The 23,140-nt window shown below is 41.6% G+C and overlaps 1 protein-coding gene across 3 annotated transcripts in view; it reads left to right on the forward strand.

Annotated features, from left to right (window-relative positions):
* Positions 1-23,140, forward strand: part of LETM1 (leucine zipper and EF-hand containing transmembrane protein 1) — a 65,863-nt gene that overhangs the window by 32,606 nt on the left and 10,117 nt on the right. For all 3 annotated transcript variants that reach the window (XM_073342750.2, XM_073342749.2, XM_073342751.1), the window contains 5 exons: positions 12,954-13,157; positions 14,839-14,958; positions 15,458-15,589; positions 19,380-19,559; positions 20,228-20,383. In XM_073342750.2, coding sequence (XP_073198851.1) covers positions 12,954-13,157; positions 14,839-14,958; positions 15,458-15,589; positions 19,380-19,559; positions 20,228-20,383 — 792 coding nt within the window. The remainder of the gene's footprint in view (positions 1-12,953; positions 13,158-14,838; positions 14,959-15,457; positions 15,590-19,379; positions 19,560-20,227; positions 20,384-23,140) is intronic.

Below are 23,140 nucleotides of genomic sequence, written 5' to 3' on the forward strand. Positions count from 1 at the left end.
CGGATAAATACATTAGAGATTGTGAGACACTCAAATACTAAGTTGATGGAGCCATCTGAGTACCTTAACTAATGATGTCAGTAGTCACTAACCTAACCGGTGCCAGGCAGTAGTGACTTAGTCTTTTACTCTATAAAACTACTGTACAAGCACTATCATTGCAACACCCATGAGCTAAGAAAGAATTCCTGGTTTGTCTGTCAGGGTGCAGGGGGGATACAAGACTCAGAAAGATTAAGTGACTTGTGAAGGCCCTGCAAAAGATTGAGTGCAGAGCTGCAATTAGAACTCTGGAATTACTGGTTTCCATCCCCGAGCTCCATATGCTAGACCACACTGCCTCCGTGATTTAAGGAAACACATGCACTTTTATCAAACAGATGATATCATTTTCATGTACATAATTGATTTGTAGGAGGATTAATGGGGGGAAGGGGAGCATTATTAAACAGCATTAAAGTAATTTAATGAGGTGCTAGTAAAAGATAAATGCATACCAAAGATATTTTAGATCAGTTCTGTAAATTTTAAACTTAAAAATACTTTTCTCTTCCTGTTGGTATTCCAATTAAAATTAATAACACAATGTCTTGCTCATGTACACACCTCTATACTAATGGAACACTCAGATTGTGATGGGAAGCTGAGGTACGGAACTTGCATTTTTAAGGATAAAACATGCTATATATCTTTTGGCACTACTTGGTTTGTTTATGATGCGCCCCATACTAAAGGGACATTGTCTGATCAAATTTGCCCTGAAATTTAAAGCTTTATAGAACCTAATGTCAGTAGAAATGTTTCTGTGATTTTAAAAAAGGGGGTGGGAACTGTCTTGAATTAACATTCCCCTTTAATGTTTTGCAACGTGCAAGAGACTGCCAGGGACACTGATTAGAAATGGAGTATAAACAAAAGTGAAACTGACTTTTTTTTTCCATTATCCCATCTCGGAGAAATGCAAAAAGTTAAGTATAGGTGGGGTTTTTTTTGTTTTGTGTTATAAAATTCTTTTGGTACTAATGGCCTCTGTAGCCTAGGATGTTTCATCAACTCTTTTCACCTAGTAATGTTTTGAGCCCTGGCTGAAAGAGAGAGACTAAATTTGTAGGTGTGAAAGATGGGGGGCTGGAGGGGAGCTCCCACCAGTGAAGTCTAGGGGCTGCATTCTGAGAAATTTCAGCTCCTCTGTCATGCTAACTTTGGTTGGGGTTATATGTGCATGCAGCAGTTTCTTCTGGGATTCTGTCCCTAGACCAGGGGCACGCGAACTTTTTGGCCTGAAGGCCGTATCAGGTTACTGAAATTGTATGGAGGCATAGCCCGGCCCTTATCCAAATCCCCCACTCCCCCCCTCACCCCCTGAGGGCTCTCCCCCCCACCCCCCCAAGATTCCTGCTGTCAGTCCCCTGACCGCCCCTGGACCCCCCGCCCCTAACTGGCCCCTGCCACCACATCCAACCCCCACCTCCCCTTCCTGACCCCCCTCCCCCATCCAACCCCTCCTCTCCTTCCTGACTGCCCCCCGTAGTTTGCCCACCTCTGCCCTAGACCTTGCTTGGGTGCTCCACAGTCCATAGCCTCTGGGTAGCAGGTTTATGTTAAATTTGTAGATCCTTTAGCTGCAGAAGGGAGGACACTTGCCTTTTTTCCTTGCTTTCGTCAACCAGAGCCTCTTGACTGCTGCAAGGGTGAAAGTCTGATACTCTTTCCTTCTGCCAGAGCATTTTGACTGTCATAAGGTGGGGTGAGGGATCAGGAAGGAAAAAATCAGAGGCAGGACGACCGAGCAGAAGGGCTGCTGCTACTTTGAGTAGTATCCCTATGGATGCTGCACTGTAGGTGTGGCAGCGCCTCCTGTCCTTGGGATTGGAGATCACTGGGCTGCATATGCGCTCCTCCCTGTCTCGTGCTGTGGGCGGCATCTGTATATGTTCTGTCCTGTCCAAGTGCCTTTGGTCTGGGACAGAATCCAGAGCAGAACCTTTCTACCTCAACGTTTAGAGACTCTCCTTAACTTACCTTACATTCGTAGTGATTAGCAGTTTTCTGTTAATCCTCCCCCCAACCCCAAAATAAAATATTTTCGTTACTCTGCCTTCCCGTTACCTTATGCTTTCCCTGTTTCCTGCTCTCCCCCTCGGGACTGTGCTGGGACCTCCCAGGTACAAGAGGTGCCTCTCTTGTCGAGAGGCCTTTCCCATGAGTGACAGTCACTCACAGTGCATCTGCTGCCTCAGTGAGGTCCACATCGCACAGAAGTGCACCCACTGCACCATCTTGACCACCTGGGCCCAAAAGGACCATGGACTCAGACTAAATATTCTCCTCATAGAGCATTCTCTATGGCCAGTTTCAGACCCTCACCCTGCTACCTCTCTGGCATGGATCTCACCCCTGGCTTAGTCATCGTCCAACCCCTGCGTGCTGCAGTCTTCCAAGACAGGAAGACACTCTTAACAGGAAGAAACAGACTACTGCATCGCCTGGTAAGGAACCACCTCAGAGAAGCCATTTCCTGCGAGGTCAGTAGCCTCACTATCTTGGGGTCAGACTTAGCTTCCATGACCATCTAGATACTTCTGGTACTGGAGCTAAACAGAAGTCCAAGGACCCTAAATGGGCAGCACCAGGCGGCAGACATCCTGTCTCTCAGGACCGAGCAGCACAGTGCAAGAGTTTCCGAAATGGTACCGAGTGCCTCATCCAAGACAACTTCATGTGTTTAATCCCTGACAGCTGTTTCAGCACTGACCAAATCCTTGGCATCAGGCAAGATCTTGGTACCAAATAAGCCATCTGTACCATATGTTGGCCACTTGAGGGAATGCATTCTGCCCTTGCCACCAATAGCTCCTTCACTTTCCAAACAACCACCGGTGCTGATGATGCTTGCCTGCTCCACAGCAGTTCAGATATCCAAGGGACCTGATCTTCTTTGATATGCCTGAGTCTCTGCTTCTCAGTAGAGAGCTCCCTATAGCCCACGTTTTCGCTTGAAGTCACAACACTACTCCACTTCACCACTGAGAACTGCACCACTCTTGTGCCTACCTTTAAGATGCTGGGGGGAGGGATAGTTCAGTGGTTTGAGCATTGGCCTGCTAAACCCAGGGTTGTGAGTTCAATCCTTGAGGGGGCCATTTAGGGATCTGGGGCAAAAATTGGGGATTGGTCCTGCTTTGAGCAGGGGTTGGACTAGATGACCTCCTGAGGTCCCTTCCAACCCTGATATTCTATGATTCTATGAATCCACCCTTTCCCAGCAAGGAAGAAGAGGAAGAGAACGAAGAATACTCCGTTCTACCCACATATCCAGAACACACATGCAGACAATCAGCTGCTGGTCTGTGTTATCTGGAACCCAGAACCGAACCAGGGCCCTGGTACAGACGTCCATGGATGCAACCCACATGCCAGTTCTTCCACGTTGGCCCTTCTGGGACCCATGGGCTATGTACAGGGCACAGTTTCCCAAACCGTCCATAAAGCAGAGCCAGAAACGCACTATCAGCATCCTCATCCATCTCTCAACCACCTGATGTCGGCTCAGTAATGATGGAGGAACAGCAGAAGGAAGCTCCACTTCTCCTCCTCTTCCCCTGATGAGGCCATCGTGCTACCACTTCCTATGTCTGCAGGCAATTTCAGACACTTTCAAGAACTATTCCGCAGAATCAGAGCATCTCTCTCGATCCTGCTGGAGAGGTCAAAGAGCAACAACACAAGCTGCTCGATTATCCTACACACCTCCACATGGACAAGGATAGTCCTCCCTATTAATGAGGCCCTCTTGGACACTGCCAAGGTCTGGCAGACCCCAGCATCCATCCCGCCAGCCTGCAGGTGAATGGACAAAAAATACTATGTTCCTGATAAGGACTTAGAATTTTTTTTCCCCCGTTCTACTCCAAACTCCCTGGTCATCAATGCAGTACACCAGAAGGGACACCAATACCACCCCAAGGACTGGAAGCGACTAGACTTGTTCAGTCGCAAAGTATATATTCTGCGACACTCCAGTTCCATGTCGCCAATTACGAAGCTCTTATGGCCAAATACAATCATATGAACTACAGTAGAACTTCAGAGTTACGAACACTTTGGGAATGGAGGTTGTCAGTGCTTTGAAATGTTCATAACTCTGTACAAAGCACAGTTCAGGCTCCAGATCCAGCAGCTGACATTCCAGGCCAGGCTTCAGCAGCAGCTGAGCTCCCTCCTCAGCTCTGGAAGCTTTCTTGCAGGCAGCTTCTTTCCCTTGGTTGGACTGAGTTTTCAAGCTTGTCCCACGCCCGAGGTGGGGTAAAAGTGGCTCCAACCCCAGTGCTGCTTCTGCTCTACTGGCTCTGGCTGCCTTGGGCTGGCAGCCCCAGCATCTTCATATCTTAGCTGTAAGTGACTACCCCACGCATGGGGGTGGGGTGGGGACAGGCAGCCCAGATGTGCCTACCTTTAAGATGCAATACAGGTACAGTACTGTATTTGGTCTTTTTTTATATATTTTTGGTCTCTACTGCTGCATGATTGGTTACTTCTGGTATCACGTGTTGTCCGGTTGACCAGTCAGTCTGTAACTCTGGTGTTTGTATCTTTAAGGTTCTACTGTATTCTAAAATACGGGAATTCTATCAACATTTGCCATATCAGATGAAAAGAAGGAGCAATTCCAGGCACTCATGTCTGAAGGACACCTTCTCACCTACATGGCACTACAAGCCTCCCTGGCTTCTGCAGACACAGCTGCCCACTCCATCGCAACAGCTGTGCTAATGAAACAAGAATCATGGCTTCACCTCTCCGTATTCCCTAAAGAGTTGCAGACCATGGTTGAGGATCTACCCATTGAGGGTTCCAAACTATTTGCTGAGCCCACTGATGAATCCCTACATTCTCCAAAGGACTCTAGAATGACTCCACTCTCTTGGCACATATACACCAGTGCCGATGAGACATCGGGGAAATATCGGTATACCCCAAGATCCCAACCTCCACCTTTCACTCCTCACTGTCATATGGAACGCAACAAAGACGACAGAGATCCCATCCAAAGTGCAGACAGACGCCGCCTTAGTGGGCTACTTCTCGTGCATCTTCATCGAAACAACAATTTTGAAGGTTTGGTTGGCTCCAAGAAGCCTCCGCCCATTCCAGTTGCTGCAGCCATCTTTAACAACTTGCCGGTTTGGTGATCGTTTAGTCCCCTTTTATCCATCATGACGGCAAACCACTTCAGAGAAGTTTCAGAGTAGCAGCTGTGTTAGTCTGTATCCGCAAAAAGAAAAGGAGGACTTGTGGCACCTTGGAGACTAACGAATTTATTTGAGCATAAGCTTTCGTGAGCTACAGCTCACTTCATCGGATGCATGCAGTAGAAAATACAGTGGGGAGATTTTACATACACAGAAAACATGAAACAATGGGTATTACCATACACACTGTAACGAGACTGCTCAGGTAAGGTGAGCTATTACCGGCAGGGGGGAGGGAGAAAAAGGAAAAAGGAAAAAAAACAAAAACAAAAAAAAAAAACCTTTTGTAGTGATGATCAAGGTGGGTTCTGGAAATAATCAATAATCCTATACCTCCCTCCCAGCGCTCTCCACGTCTCTCTTCAGGGACCCCTCTCACAAACACCTTTTATGAGAAGAAATAAATCGCCTTCTGCAACTGGGAGCCATAGAATTGGTCCCATCCCAACACAGAGGGAAAGGTTTTTATTCCCACTATTTTCTGATCCAAAAGAAATCCAGCAGGTGGAGACCAATCTAGACTTGCGAAACCTCCACAAGTTTATCAAACTGCAATTCTTTAAGATGGTCACACTATCAACCATTATCCCAGCACTGGAACAGGGGGACTGGTTCACAGCCCTCGACCTCCAAGATGCGTATTTTCACATCACTATACACCCTGCTCACAGATGATTCCTCAGATTCATCTGGGGACCCATCGTTACCCATACAGGGTACTACTCTTTGGGCTCTCTACAGCCCCTCGAGTATTCTCCAAAGTCTTTGTGGTTGTGGCAGCCTACCTGTGCACACAAGGCATTGTGATATTCCCATACTTAGACTACTGTCTCCTCAAGGCTCCCTCCAAACCCTAGGCAGTTCACGCCATATGAAAGTTGATGCACCTTTTCTCGAACCTCGGCCTTCAAATAAACATACAAAAATCGACATTTACTGGTACAACGTCTGGAGTTTATTGGGGAACATCTGGATGCGATACAGGCCAGAGCCTGCCTTCCAGCTCACAGATTTCTACAATAGTCAACTTCGTATCCACTGTGAGAACCAGGATGTGCTTCCAACTACTTGACCATATGGCAGCAGCCAGGTTTGTGGTAAAACATGCCAGGTTGCGTTACCCAGAGCTGTGGGCTGAAAGAACCCCGGGTAACTTTTACTCTGTGCGAGGTGGTGTCAGGAAATAAATCAGGGGAGACAGGGCTGTCCGACCGATAAATGGCTGGCACAAACAGGACAACGCGAGTGCTTTCACTTAAAGCTAAACTTTACCTAGTCTCAAGCACTTGCACACATCCGCAACAGGTTAGTAAAACACCCCCAACCCTCGATAATTACCGAAGCTGAGTGTGGCTTTCGAGTGGCATGGCGGCTGCCAGTGGGGAACACAAGATGTATCCAGAGGGAGAGTCCAGTCCTGAAGAGTCCCACTACCTCAAACTTTTCCCCCTTATTATACATTAGTAATAGAATGACATGTCCCTTAAAGAAAACTAGTTAAGCAAGCAGTTCCAATGGGCAAGCAAGAGGCTCCTTCTGATTATTGATTAACGTGGTGTGGGTTTTTCCAGAGTTTGCAGCCTTGAGGCCCCAATAGACACTCCTGGGGCACATCCTGCTCTTCTAAAATGCATGTATCAGCAACTTCAACACAATTCTTATCAGGAAGGACGCGGGTCAAGTTGCCCTTTCTGTGGCACTCAAAACCCCCTCCCCTCCTGCCTTGGTCAAGCTGAGTTTGCTACATGGACACTTTACAGCCTGCTGACTTGGCTACTTTTAGCAATAAACCATAGTGGTTTCAGGCACTGTACTGGTTTGCTGACATCTCCCCGTACAGTTGTACATATGCTGTCTGCAGGCGTGACTACACATGGTGTATATACCTCACAGAAACCATCTTCACAAACTCTTATCCATGCCTGTCAAGATCAAGGACTCACTACACTGATGGACACAACCCCAAAACGTCTGTATGGGGTCCCTTTTCTCCAACCAGCACAGTCCCTGATTCTAACAACCAGTGCCTCCCTAAGTGGCTGGGGAGCATGTCTTATGACCCACACAATGCAAGGAATGTAGTCCTCCGCAGAATCCTTCATGCATATCAATCTTGTAGAACTGCGAGCGGTTCACAATGGGTGCCGACATTTCCTACCCCTGATCAGAAATCGGACCATAAAAGTAACGACCAACGATATCACCTGTATGTTCTACATCAACAGACAAGGCGGAACAAGATCCCACTCCCTGTGCTCAGAAGCACTGAAATAGTGGAACTAGTGTATTCAATATGACATCAACATTTCGGCCACATATCTTCCTGGACACCAGAACACCGTGGCAGACTCCCCTAGCAGACGATATCTCAAGACCACGAGTGGGGACTAGAGATAAGAGTCCTTCAGCACATATACAGCCACTGGGAATTTCCCCACATAGATATCTTTTTGCCACAGTAGTGAATGCCAAATGTTCTCACGAGTGGGTCTAGGCCATGGCTCTCTGGGAGATGCTTTCCTTATTATGTGGGATGCCCCACTATTCTACACCTTTTCACTACTTGTTCAAGGTACTTCATATAATACAGGTGGAATGAGCCAGAGTCATCCTCATAGCCCCAACATGGCCACGACAAATTTGGTATCCTTACCTCCTATAAATGACAGTATGTTTTCTGATCACCTTGCAGTTGATTCTGTACCTCCTCTCTCAGGATTGGGCTGGAGGATTCGGCCCACATCTGTCTCCTTCATTTGAAGGCATGGCTCCTTCCTGGTTTTGGGATTCAGAAATGACCTGTTCAGAGACAGCAAAAGAGGTTCTCTTAAATAGTAGACATGACATGACTTGCCATACTTACCTCCAAAAATGGGAAAGATTCAGATCCTGGTGCATATCCAATCATGTCTCAGCAATGAACACCCTGTTACCACTCATTCTAGATTATAGGCCTGACCTTTTAAGATCTAGACTGTCTACAAGCTCCCTTCGTACGTACTTCACTGATCTCCCAGCATTCCAGCCCGAGATAGATGGCTATTCCGTATTCACCCACCCGCTCGTGAAGAGAGTCTTTAAAGGTCTTTTGAACTTTTACCCTCATGTACAGGATTCCAACCTCACCTTGAGCTGTCTCACCAGACCACTGTTTGAGCCCATGGCAATGTGCTCCTACATTATTTCCATGAAAACAGTACTTCTCATAGCATTTCTGCCTGACCAATAGGAGAAATGGGGGCTGTCTTGGCATATCCCCATACACACTTTTTCATAAGGACAGGGTCACATTACGCATGCATCCAAAACACCTACCCAAGGTGCTGTCGTCCTTCCATTTGACCCAACCTGTCCACCTTCCCTGCTTCTTCCCAAAGCCACATACCAACCAACTTGAAGCGACACTACACACCTTGGACGTTAGGTGAGCAGTAGCCTTTTACCTTGATAGAATGAAAATTTCAGATGATTGTCACACTTATTCCTCTCAACTGCCAAACAACTGAAGGGAGTAGCTGTATCCAAACAATGCCTTTTCATGCATCCACCTGGAACTTGAGTGTATTCCACTCGCTCTCTCCACCTCGATTGCCTTTCTCAACCATGTGCTGGTCCTTGACATTTGCAAAGCGACCACCTGCAGTTACCCATGCCGCAGTTTCAGATGCCCTTACTGGATGCCACTCTGAAGCCCCAGCCTTCCTTGTAGGAGCACTGGTCTTACAGTTACCTACCGTGGAGCATCCATAGGGATAGTACTCAAAGAAGAAGAGGTTACTCCTCATGTGCAGTACCTAATGTCTTCAAGATGTGTGTCCCTATTGGTGCTACTTGCCCTCCTCCCCTCTGCTTTGGAGCTGAAAGATAAGCTCTGTGATAGAGAAGGCACTGAAGGCAGTTGGGCCAGACAGCGCAATATATTGATTTCTTCCCCTTCCCCCCACCCAGTGCGAGATGGGGAGGAGCACATATCTGGCCCAATGGGCACTGCTACTGAAGATCTCCGATACCCGGTGCAGGAGGCACTGCTGCACCTACAGTGGAGCACCCATAGGGACCCTACTCGAAGAAGTAGTAGCCCTTCTGCTCTGTCCTCCTGCCATGTTTTTGGTTGGGTTTTTTTTTGTTCTCCTTCCTGCTTCCTCACCCCGTCTTATGAGAGTCAGACTATTCTGACAGAAGAACAGAGTATCAGACTGTCACCCTTGCAGCAGTCAAGAGGCTCTGGTTGAGGAAGGCAAGGGAAAAAAGCAACGCTCCTCCCTTCTTGCAAATAAAGAATCTACAAATTTAACATAAACCTACTACCCAGAGGTTTCAGAGTAACAGCCGTGTTAGTCTGTATTTGCAAAAAGAAAAGGAGTACTTGTGGCACCTTAGAGACTAACCAATTTATTTGAGCATGAGCTTTCGTGAGCTACAGCTCATGCTCAAATAAATTGGTTAGTCTCTAAGGTGCCACAAGTACTCCTTTTCTTTTTACCCAGAAGTTATGAACCATGGCACACCCAAGCAAGGTCTAGGGACAGAATCCTGGAAGAAATGTCAGCATGCACATATACCTCCACATCTTGAAGAACATCAGTTACTGCATATGGTGAGTAACCTTCTCTTCTCATCCTTTAAATTTTTTCCCTTGTAAATAAGTTCAATGTCTTCCTCTGCTCCTGGACATAACTTTTTTGAGTAGCAGGAAATTGGCATGACTTTTGGCAGTTTCCCTGTGCTCCCAAGATTCTGAACAGGAATAATGAAACTGAGTTGCCTAATTTCTTTGGTGCTTCTTGGCAGACTTATGAGCAGCAGAAGAGGTACTGGAACTTTGTCTGCAGATACAGGAAGAATACCACTGCATTGATTCACAGTGGGAAGGTTAACGTTGCAACCATAAAAGCTAGTAGCAATTTAAAATATGGTTAACTTCTTCAGAAATTGACATAGGTCCCCATATTCACTAGGGATATTTTCTTACTTCTCTGTGATGATGGGTAAGAGAATTTTTCAAGGCTTGCCATGTGTGTGTGTTTGCGCTTGCGCACTGTCACACTACAACTTAAATCATTTGCAATATGAGACAAACTTCATATCACATTCACTTTCCTTACATCATACAGTGCAGATACCAAAATAATAAAAGGCTAGACTGCTTTCCTTCTTTTTTTTCTTTTTTTTAATCCAAATATTTTAGGTGTTTCGTTAGTGGTATACTTATCTTTCTCGGAGCCACTGATTAAAGCCCTACGTGATGTGTGATTTGGGAGTTCCCGAATCTTTTAATGCATTTGTGAACTGGGAAAGCTACTTCTGCACCCTCAACAGATTTTGGAAGTGTCAAAAATATCAAGAGAAGGGTAAACACCTTTAAATCCCTCCTGGCCAGAGGAAAAACCCTTTCACCTATAAAGGGTTAACCTCGTTGTCACCTGACCAAAATGACCAATGAGGAGACAAGATACTTTCAAAGCTGGAGGGGGGGGAAACAAAGGGTCTCTTGTCTGTGTGGTGCTTTTGCTGGGACCAGAGCAGGAATGCAGGTTAGAACTCCTGTAAAGGGCTAATAAGCAATCTAGCTAGATATGTGTTAGATTCTGTTTTGTTTAAATGGCTGATAAAATAAGTTGTGCTGAATGGGATGTATATTCCTGTTTTTGTGTCTTTTTGTAACTTAAGGTTTTGCCTAGAGGGATTCTCTGTTTTTAATCTGATTACTCGGTAAGGTATTTACCATCCTGATTTTACAGAGGTGATTCTTTTACTTTTTTTTAATTAAAATTCTCTTTTTAAGAACCTGATTGCTTTTTCATTGTTCGTAAGATCCAAGGGTTTGGGTCTGTGTTCACCTATGCAGATTGGTGAGGATTTTTATCAAGCCTTCCCCAGGAAAGGGGGTGTAGTGCTTGGGGGAATTTTGTGGGGGAGACATTTCCAAGTGGACACTTCCCCTGTTCTTTGTGTAACACTTTGGTGGTGACAGCATTTAACCTAAGCTGGTAAGAATAAGCTTAGGGGGTCTTTCATGTAGGTCCCCACATCAGTACCCTAGAGTTCAGAGTGGGGAAGGAACCTTGACAGGAAGCAACGGACTATAGTTTTTTCTTTGCCTTTGACAGATATGATGATCATAAAAATGGGTGAAATTCAAACTAAAACAGAAGAGAAAATACTATTATAAAGATCCCTTTTGCAGGCTACTGTAGTGGATCAGTGTTCCTAATTTCTGCAGAAGCTAATGTAGCAGAGCAGAAGGGCACTCTTAAATTGTAAAATGCATCTTCTCATTTCACCTCTCTCTCTCCAATTTATAGTCTCTTCAACATAGGGACACTCCTGAGGTTGATGCTTTCATAGCCTTCCTTACCTTCCAAATTTCTGTGTTCTCTGGTTAATAAAAGTTCATCTGATGACTGGAAAACTATCAGCCTCCCAGAGGACGAACAAATTCCCAGATTTCCAGCTAGATGATTCAATGACAAAACTTCATAGTGCAGGTTTTGTTTAGGTGTCTGAATATACATGAGATGCTAGCTCAAATAATATTTGTCAGGCAGAGTAGGATTTCCAATACTCTAGTGAAGACGTAGCCTTAATTAAGTACTATGATGGAATGATCAGGGTTCTAAATAAAACGGAATCATTAACCCGTAAGGTTCTTTGAACTCCATATCACTGGTAGTGTATTAAACGATGGATGATGTATAATTTTTAAATTTTAAAAAAGTGCAACTTATATGAAGATGAATCTTCAGCCATGGCATGTTGTGTTCTTGGGAGCAAGTTTAAAAAAAATTGAGAAATCCTCTTGTTTCTCTAAATAATTATTCCAGTTTCTGAATTAAATTACTTTCAGCTGCCATTAGACGTTATAGTATATAGTTGTAAAGTGATGTTAATCATTTAATAGACAGTGCCTTTTCATCCAGAAGGATTCCAGGTGGTTTTCAAATTAGTGTTAGTACACAGGAATAGTGTCACTTGGAAGTACAGACTCCTCTGCTGTAGAATATGGTAACAGTATATAGCAATATTACAAACTAGGTAATATTGTAGGTAAGGACAGGAAGTGAAATGTAATGTCATATCCGTTTGCAACTGTAAGGAGAATTTAGATAATTACCCAAATTAGCATTTGACGAGGATACCGGAGATGAAAACCTATCAGGTGCAAAAAATGCTGTTGCATCTTTAATAATCATAAATGAGGATTTCTGTTGTACCTCCAACAGCACAGCACTCCTTAACATTCTTTTATAATGGCTCCATACCTAATCAAAGAGAGCAGTTGTTATCACCATTTCCTGTAGCATATGGGTTTTTCCTGCAGATGCCATGTTCAAGTCCTGATTAGGCTTGACTCTGCTTAGCTCATGAGATCTGTGTAGGTCACCACTCAAGATATAGCTACAGTACAACCAGTAAATATGCTTATGTATTCCTAGATAATCAGTGCTGCACTGTATCAGAGCACTTAATTTATTTGTATACCAACCCATTCAGATTACACAATGCAGACTGTTCTGTTGACAACCTTTTATTTGCTGTGAAAGACAAAAGACCCTGTCTCTGAATACACAATGTGAAAACATTATGATTAATCGGAATTGGAACAAAATATTGTAGTTAAGAACTGTACAGTACTTATTGTTAAAAGCGATATTTATCCAGTAAATTTGCTTTGAGAGAATTTTTTTTTTATTTTCTTAGATCCGAGAGACTGGTGAAAGACCTAGTAATGAGGAGATCTTACGGTTCTCTAAACTGTTTGAAGATGAGCTTACACTGGACAATCTTACTAGGCCTCAGCTGGTGGCTCTCTGTAAACTGTTGGAACTTCAGTCAATCGGGACAAATAACTTTCTGCGCTTCCAGCTGATTATGAGGTTGAGGTCCATGAAAGCAGATGACAAAGTAAGTCATTTTAGTCATGCTTTGATTAAAAAAAAAAAAAAAAAAAAAAAGTTTATCTGTTCCAATGCTATAATTAAGCTTGGCAGAATTTAATTTTTATATTTATATTTCTGGTGGATATTATCAATTTTATTTTAAAGCTTTTTAAAATTTTTTGTAGAATTAAAATTTCACAGTTGTGGGAAATTATAGGGGAGGAAGACAGTCATTATTTAGTAACATGTTGAGATTCAAAAAGTAATAACTTTTTATAATCTTTAACATAAAATGTCAACATGTCAAAACATATATAGTAAATATCCTTAATCAAACTTTAATAAGTTTTAAGCAGTATATTTCTTTCTTTGCCTATCTGTACATTTTAAAAATGATTATTGATGGAAATACTGGTTTGTGTGTATGGTGAAATCAGTGTTTACCAACATTTACGGATAAAAATCTAATCTTCTCAAGTGTAGCTGAAACCTAGAAACAAAACATTTGTATATATCTGCTTATTTTTGTTTCTTAGCTTTATTAATACTAATTGTATACTTCAGCAAAAACGCTGAAGCCTTAAAATTAGGTGAGCTTCCTCAATTTAGGAAAGAACTGCTGGCCCTTTAAAAATAAGGCAAAAAAGTATAGCATTGGTACTGGAAACATTCGGTTAGTGCGCTAATCTTAATTGAGAGTGGATTTCAGATTTGGTGTGGTCACAGGAAGATGGATTTGATGGTTTCATTGTGTCTTTCGCTAGCCATTTGTGCTCATTTTCCTCACTACACACTTTACCATGACTGGCAGCCTCTCTGTCCAGGAGGGCTAGAACTGAAATGTTTCATGTTAGTTCTGAATATATTAGGTCTGATTACATTGACAAAACTGTTTTGGAGAAGCTTGCATAATGTATGCCTGCACAAACAATATTGTTAATTGAACACTTTTCATAAGTGCCAAAATCCAGTAGCTTTGATTTGTTCTGAAAAGCCACTCGTGTTTGAAGGAAAACTTACTTTTCAATTATGGAAGTTTTGGGAAGGCAAGTCCTGTTTTATGAAGGACTTCTAGAGACAGATAAATATTAGTCAGTGAAAAATACTACAGTTTTCTGATTAATAAATTCATCAATACGGGCAGTACAGCTCTGAATCATCTCCTATAACTACAGCTCATTAACCCACCTCTCCAGTTCTTAAAATCTGCCAAATAGGGATCCATTGAGGTAAGGGGTAAGCATGGATTTGATAGGACTATCCATTTGGAAAGTTCAGCTATATGTAAATTAACACTAGGTTATTTCCTTTACATTCACAATACCATTTTAATCTTTTGATTTCTGTATGTTCCCCCATTAATCTGTGCTTTTATCTACCATTCATGACAATAGGAGTAGCTCCTTAGAATGAAAGAAAAAATATTTTTATAAGTTTAAACGTCATGTCATAGAAATGATTTAAAATATTTACCAAGAAAACCCAAAAACCCATGCAGCTCTGGAACTTTTAAAACAATTAATTCTGCTTGAAATGTGCAACATAAATGTTGTCTAACTCTCTCTTTCCAAATATTGCGGCTCTCTATTTTTTATTATCACAGCAGCCCCTAGTGGTCATTCTAAACATCTATGTGCTTATTGTTTTCCTGTTAACATTTTTACATGTTCATTACATGTGACGTGTTTATTTTACATCTTGTATAGCTGATTGCGGAGGAAGGAGTTGACAGTCTGACTGTTAAAGAACTGCAGGCAGCATGTAGAGCAAGAGGTATGAGAGCTCTTGGCGTAACAGAAGAACGACTAAAGGAACAACTTAAACAGGTATATGTCCAGTAAGATCACTTCAGTACTTGTTTAATCATAAAATAGTAATACTGTTCTGTGTAGGCATATTATGTAGATGAACAATATGGGTATTGGCCTTTACTGAACCTGTTACTATTTTCTGAGGTATAAAGTAATATACATTAATCAGACTAAAATTATAGAGCTTTCATAAATTGTGAGTTGGGTCTAATCAGATAGTTCTAAAGTTGATGTACACCTGATCCACCTTTTGTCACTTTTTGATCCCATGTATATCTTTTGTTTAAAAGAACGCAGCTCTGGCATTTATTGTACATAGCGGCTTTCATCTAAAGATCTCAGTTCTGTTGGGAATACATTAGTAACGGTAAAAGGTAGAGTATAAAATACACACACACAAAAGTATAAATTATATTTTATCTAGAGAATAAGTAGTAACTTTCAATTTGCTGTGAAATGCCTATTTTTCTGTGTGATAAAATATAACTGTATAGGTATATCTATTGAATTACAGTGGCTAGAGCTGCACCTGGACCAACAAATCCCCACTTCATTGCTTATTTTATCCAGAGCTATGTATCTTCCGGATACACTTTCACCAGCTGATCAGCTCAAAACAACACTTCAGACACTACCAGAGAGTGTGGTATGTATTACTTTATATAACCAGGACACTATCTTTCAACAAAAACTGGTTTCTCTAAAAACTGGCATTCTCTGTATATATACGTACTAATCACGTTATTAGTGTTAAGTGTTAGCTTTGTATTGGCCCTGGGTAAAAAGTGTAGCCACTGTGATGTACTTAAATGAAAAATGTATTCGTTTGCTTAGCTGGATGACTGGCTGACCAAAACCAGCTACAGCATTTGAAAATTTTGTATGCACTACTGCAGGTCAGAGTGACTAGGCAGCAGTTGGAAGACTTTTATTATGCATAGTCATGGGGAAAGCCTAACTGTCCTTAACAGGAGGCTCTGAGCCACCTTGAAAGCACACACAGAAAGTTGGCATGTACTGAAGGGCTGACCAAAGAATGATCCTCAAGTCAAAATGTGTCCTGCTGCACACTCATTTTTAATCCACAGGCATAACAGGCAAAAAACCATAGGTCTAAGCTTGCAGTACTACGTCTTAGTATGAGGTAAAGAACATAGTGAGCAAGACAAAGATCTTAAGGTCTGTAGCTTTTGCAGGCTCCACTGCCATGTTAAAGATGGGTACAGTGAGGGTGGCTGCAGTCTGAGTTATGCAGATTGTGACCCCCTGACTCCTGCAAGCTCCTGTGCAACGCACAGTTGGGCAAAGTATAAATTTCTCTATCTGCAAATTCAAGTTTCTCTGCTGGTCTCCAGTTGAAAATAAATAAGAGGCAGCCTGGCTGTCTATTCTTTCTTCTTCCATTTAAGAGCAACATATTGGGTGAGCCTAACTGAAATATATCTCTGATGTCCAAAATCCTGGAGTAAGCAGGAGAAACTAAAATTTGCCTGCTCTACTGCTTTGTAGAGGGAGAGAGAGTCTGTCCAACTCTTCATTAGTGAAGCATTTTAAGAGCATGCTGTATCTGAAGTCTTGCATTAGAAATTAGTCATGGGAGATCAGCATGATTCTCAAAACACACTAATTCCTCTTTGGAATCATCATTACTTGGCTCAGTTATAATTAAGCTTTCTGACAAGTATCTTGGGAGTAACTTTTTTCTCACAGATTTCTTGAGACACAACGTTTTAATCTTCTCCAGATTTGGAGAATAATCTTATCCCAAATCCCTGAAGGTTGCGTTTGGTTTCATTTTAATTATCTTGCCAATATTTTCTCTTGCTCCCTACTCATGGTGACAATTTGTTCCATAAACAAGACCTTAAAAGTCCCCAGGCTTTGAGATAGATATTTAGTAAAGTCTGATCTACACTACCAAGTTATGTTGACCAGAGTCTTGTTATGAATTTAGTTTTGCATGTATCCACACCTGAATTTGTTTCCCATAGGCACCCCATTACATTGACACAATAATATCACCTCCCCAAATAAAACAGGGCCAAAGTCAACCTACTTTATCACTATAGTGCTAGTGTAGACCTGTGTAAACCTTAACAATCCTTCATCAGCTGTCCTACAGTGCCCCTGTCCCCATTATTGTAGCTGCTCCAGTCACAATTTTGAATTCAGTTGTCTGGGGGGGTCACAGATATTGGAAGCCTGATCTGTCTCATCCGGTCTCTTTCAGTAGAAGGTTCTCATTTGAAAGTACAGGCAGTCCTCGATTTTACGATGTTCGCCTTAAGACGAACGGCACTTACGACCTTTCTGAATTGACACCCTGATTCAACTTACGACTGTTGGTTTCGACTTTATGGTGCTCGGTCCCGTAATGGAGTGGATTGCGGTTCCGAGTTACAACGTTTCAACTTAGGACTCAATTTTCAGGAACCATTTGTGTCATAAGTCCGAGGACTGGCTGTAATGTTAAAGCCATTTCATTTTCAGGGTATGCTGACAGTGGTAGCTATCATTCTGTCAGTTGACCATTACATCTTTAAGGCAGCCACACAGAACCTATTACGTATCTTTCCAAACACAATTACCTAAACACCACATAGTTCTTGTACTGATTCACATTCATCTACCTCTTTTCCCTGATTGATTGGGTTAATTTTATAAAAATTAAGCTATTCAAGGTTTTAAGTCAACTAGTAAAGACTGATACAGTATTTATTAAAGACTACATATTTATTTTTAACAGACTTGTAGGTGCTGTTTCAAAGATGTGATTATAGAAATATTTGTTCAGTTACAGCTTTTACTACATTGTTCCCACTGTGTTAGCAATGCTAGTCTTAACCATCTGTCAGGTTTCAGAGTAACAGCCGTGTTAGTCTGTATTCGCAAAAAGAAAAGGAGTACTTGTGGCACCGTAGAGACTAACCAATTTATTTGAGCATGAGCTTTCGTGAGCTACATCCGATGAAGTGAGCTGTAGCTCACGAAAGCTCATGCTCAAATAAATTGGTTAGTCTCTAAGGTGCCACAAGTACTCCTTTTCTTTTAACCATCTGTGTGTCTCACAACCATCTTTGTGTTGCTTCTGCACTGTCCCCTATTCATGGAACTGCCTGTCTTTAAATCCCTTTTAAAAGACTCCTTTCTTCACAGCTACAGACTAGGGACCGAATGGCTAGGCAGCAGTTCTGCGGAAAAGGACCTAGGGGTGACAGTGGACGAGAAGCTGGATATGAGTCAGCAGTGTGCCCTTGTTGCCAAGAAGGCCAATGGCATTTTGGGATGTATAAGTAGGGGCATAGCGAGCAGATCGAGGGACGTGATCGTCCCCCTCTATTCGACATTGGTGAGGCCTCATCTGGAGTACTGTGTCCAGTTTTGGGCCCCACACTACAAGAAGGATGTGGATAAATTGGAAAGAGTCCAGCGAAGGGCAACAAAAATGATTAGGGGTCTGGAACACATGACTTATGAGGAGAGGCTGAGGGAACTGGGATTGTTTAGTCTGCAGAAGAGAAGAATGAGGGGGGATTTGATAGCTGCTTTCAACTACCTGAGAGGTGGTTCCAGAGAGGATGGTTCTAGACTATTCTCAGTGGTGGAAGAGGACAGGACAAGGAGTAACGGTCTCAAGTTGCAGTGGGGGAGGTTTAGGTTGGATATTAGGAAAAACTTTTTCACTAGGAGGGTGGGGAAACACTGGAATGCGTTGCCTAGGGAGGTGGTGGAATCTCCTTCCTTAGAAGTTTTTAAGGTCAGGCTTGACAAAGCCCGGGCTGGGATGATTTAATTGGGGATGGATCCTGCTTTTGAGCAGGGGGTTGGACTAGATGACCTCCTGAGGTCCCTTCCAACCCTGATATTCTATGATTCCATGATACCACAAGAAATAGGCAAAATTTCAGGACAGCTGGGGGGAGGGGGGGCAGACCAGTGTAGTTAATAGTCAAAATTAGCTTTTATTTATACTCCTATTGTATGTATTTATCTTCCTCACCCTTCTGATGTTGCTTTTGACTTAGATTGTAAGCTCTTCAGTGTAGGGACTGCATCTTCCCATGTGTATGGTCTACCATGTTGGGGGAGATTACTGAGGTAAAAGTTAATCTAAAAATATGCTCTGCCAAACATGTCTTTTCTGAAGGAATGGGTTTTCAAAACTTCTTTACAATTTTGTCCTGAGAAAGATTCATATAGGGGACAGGAGAAAGGAATGACTTGCACAGCTGCTTAGTGATTTGAGAGAATGAAAAACTTTAACAATATCAAAGTAGAAAGGCTCTGTAGGTTTCTCAAAATAAACAGAATTCTCTCTGTGGACTGCACTAGTAGTATAATTTTTATTTGTTTGGCAGTGTGTTCATTGAAGTGTTAAGACCTCTGAATTCAAAATGTAGCAGTTTGTTCATATGTCATCCTTCCAATCTGTTTAGGCCAAAGAGGCTCAAGTCAAAGCAGCAGAAGTTGAGGGTGAAAAAGTAGATAATAAAGCTAAGCTGGAAGCAACCCTTCAGGAAGAAGAAGCCATTAGAAAAGAAAATCAAGAAAAAGAGATGGAAAGAATGTCTGAAGCTGCTGAGAAAGCCAAAGAAATCCTTCAGGTTGCAGCAAGGGTAAGTGCAACTTCCAGCTGTTGAGAATTAAGTGCATCAGTAGCATGAACACTTAGCCCATTGTGGACTCCATTGTGTTTCTTTTGGAATTTATAGTGCCTCTATTCTGGGTTTTGTCTGTAATCAAAAAGACTTCAAAATCCACATTTGGAAGATGTGGGGCATCTTAAAACATAGGAGGCAGAGGAAAAAGAACTATAGAGAACAATCCTGCAATTCAGGGGATTGACTAGATGACCTAAAATGTCATTTCCATCTGTTACGTTTGATTCTGTTACTCAAGGCAACAGGAGATATTTTTGTTTCTTTAAACAGTTTCCAAATTTTTCTAACCTAAAATATTCTTTTCAGTTGGATTTGCTAATATTTAACATTAAAAAAAGTGAATATACTTGCTATAACAGTGTTTGGCTTACTTGTCTATGGAAACTGAATGTTATTGTTGAATCAAGCCGTATCTTAAAAGGCATATTTTTATTAATATTTTCATGAAATGGGCTTACACATTGTAATTGAAATTAGTCAATCTGTAACTGGCAGAGATGTTCAGACTGCTTTTGTAGAGTCATGGAACCTGTATCTAATTAAGGAGATGATTCTGAAAACAAAGAAACATGATGCTGTTCTGTATTAATGAATGTCTTTTTGAATGTGGTTTTGAAATTCAGAAAGAGATGGAGTCTGCAGTGGATCTTGAAGCAGCTGCTGCACATGTAAAGAAAAGCCAGATAGCTGTGGATACTGAACATGAACTGGCTAGTGTGGATTTGACACTGCATTCAGAGACCTTGAAAGATACAGCACCAGTGTTAGAAGGCATTAAGGTAAATTTTGGAATCAAAGACCGGTTTTAAAACCATGTTTGAAAAGTGTAAGCTGATCCAGTATAAAAATATCACTGTCTTTAGAGGCAACTGAATTTCCTCAACACAGTTCAGTGAGTTTGAGGAAAATCTTAGCAGACTTGCTTATTTTAGCTATCTTACCTCCTGAAGAGAAATCTGTCTAGACCCAAACCCTTAGATTGCCTGCATACAAGGCCTAGGACAAAGAGAACTGCTAAGCCTGTCCACAATCTTAAAATGTTTCCATTTTGTGCAGCTGATATTCCTAGTTCTGAGGTTGTTTGCTGTGGCTTTAGAAGTTTTAGACCACTGCACTTCCATTTTTACTGTTTATTGTTTATATAATACCATTGGACAGGAGTATATGTATAGCAGTTTGCAAAACAAGATAAAAATGGGTTTCTTTCCTGAAGAGCATAGTCAGAAGATGGAAGAATTACTAACTTCTAGAATTAGGATGATGGTTTAGGAGACTTCTTTGTTACAGTGATGTATGTATAGCTTCAGGAACTCAATTTTGTTTTTTTCTGTATGTAGACTGGGTAACTGAGAGCAAGAATATGGCCCCTTGTCTCTATCATGGTGTAATTCCTAGTGTTCTAATATTTTGTATTGGAATCTTTTACATGTACAACAAACTCATTAATACAGGAATCAGCTGTGAACTAAGTTTTGACCCAGTCGGGTTTCCTTACAGGCTGCAGGAAGAATAGAGCACTTTAAAATGTTACTAGCTTTACACAGCTGCCAAACAGTATCTTAAGCTAAAAGGAAGAATGCCGGGATCATTATAAACTCACTTCTTTCAGTGGGGCAAGCAGCTTCTGTTGGCAGGATTCAGTGCGATTATTGAACTTACCACCTTTCATTTAGGTGTCGGTCTAGTGATTTAGGGAGCTTGTCCAAATCAACTCTATTGAAATTCACCCAAGGCCAGAGGCTTATTTGAATTTGCCAGAATCTTTTTGAAGTGTCCCTCTCTCCACTCTTAAATCTTGTTCTCTAGCTTGGCTTCTTTTAAATTGCTACTTTGGACTCCATTTGTGGATCCCTTAAGTTTTAAAAATGTCCCTGGGGAACTGAATGTTTTTTTTTTTTTTTTTGTTCCCAGCATTGTTTGACCATACTCGGTATTTTCCTATTTTTATAAGCTTTTCCTTTTTACTTTAACAGCTCAGTTTTCTAAAGAGATGAGTCTCATCATTGCATCCCTTGGCGAAGAATCAATTGTAGCAAAACCTTTTACCTTGAGTAGCTGTGCACTTCTGATACTACTTGTGATCAGGTTTCAGAATAGCAGCCGTGTTAGTCTGTATCCGCAAAAAGAAAAGGAGTACTTGTGGCACCTTGATGCATCCAATGAAGTGAGCTGTAGCTCACGAAAGCTTATGCTCAAATAGATTTGTTAGTCTCTAAGATGTCACAAGTACTCCTTTTCTTTTTACTTGTGATCAGTTCACCTGGATGTGGCAAAGGAATTGTCAAGATGAAGGGAAAACATTCTCAGGGTGTCCATTTTATTGTTTAGCTACTTAACACAAGATTTGAATAGCTAAATTATAGTGTTATAAAATGACGGGTGTGGGGGTTAGATGATGGTTGGTTCACTGTCCCCCAACATGCACAGGCCATAAGCCTAGGCATAAGTGCTTTGCTGGATCTTGGGCCTAATATACATATATTATGTTAAGAGAAGAATTTTACAAGCTTCTGAAAATCCATACTGTTTCGTGGAGGGAACTGAATTCATAAAGAGGAAAATGGAACCTTCTCAATCATGAATAACAATGCTGTATTTTGTTTATTACATTATTATAATCTGAAAATATTGGAAATATACTACCGAGTGGTTTTTGTGGACCCCATCAATGGCACCTGTACTGTGATCTTGAAAACTGACCTGCTAGGACACTGATTCATGCACAGTAGACTAACCTCACTATCATACAACAAAATGGTGAACTCGGCGCTCTCATTTCAGAGAACTCTCTAAAAAGATAACTGTTACAACCCCAAAAACCTAGAATATAATTATAATTTTTTTAAAGGAGTTGTAGGGGGAAAGTTATGAATTGATCAATACACACACAAACAACTAGTTTATCCGTTTTTTTTTATCTTGTTCAGTGGTTGTCAGATTTGCCCTGTGGAAAATCTTGTTTGAAAATGTGACTGTGCTCTTGGCTTCAGGCATTTTGTCACAATTAAGGAAACTTTTCTATAAACTCTTTTCCTAAAAGCAATACAAATGTCACTTTCTAGACTATATATTCTCTATAGTTTGTACTCTTCCTCCTCCCCCCGCCAATACTTGTTGTTTTGAGGAATTCTTCATGAGCAGTTCTCTGAATAGTGTTCTACATTTTCTAGCTTGTCTGATGTTTAACATTTTGAGAAATAAATTATTCACAGTAGTAGTTTTTGTGCATGTTTGTGTGCCTTTTCTAATTCAGTTTAGACTAGCATAGAGCATCTGCTTCATATATTAGTTTGAATGAACACTAACTTAATGCAACAACTTACATTACTAGTTACTATTCTCTTACATGCTGCAAAGTTTGAAAAGTGGCAGTGGTACCTATGTATTAAGGTTAGGAACATGTTTTACATTTCTAATGTTAGAAATTGAATTATTTAGCTGATTAAGGATCTATTAATGCTTTGTGTTTTGCTGTAGAAAATCAAATATTTTATGATGCTCAGTTTGGGTTTTCTACTATTTGTGGAAGTGTTTTC

Source organism: Lepidochelys kempii, chromosome 4 (genome assembly GCF_965140285.1).
Source record: "Lepidochelys kempii isolate rLepKem1 chromosome 4, rLepKem1.hap1, whole genome shotgun sequence".
In the NCBI taxonomy this organism is placed as follows: Eukaryota; Metazoa; Chordata; order Testudines; family Cheloniidae; genus Lepidochelys; species Lepidochelys kempii.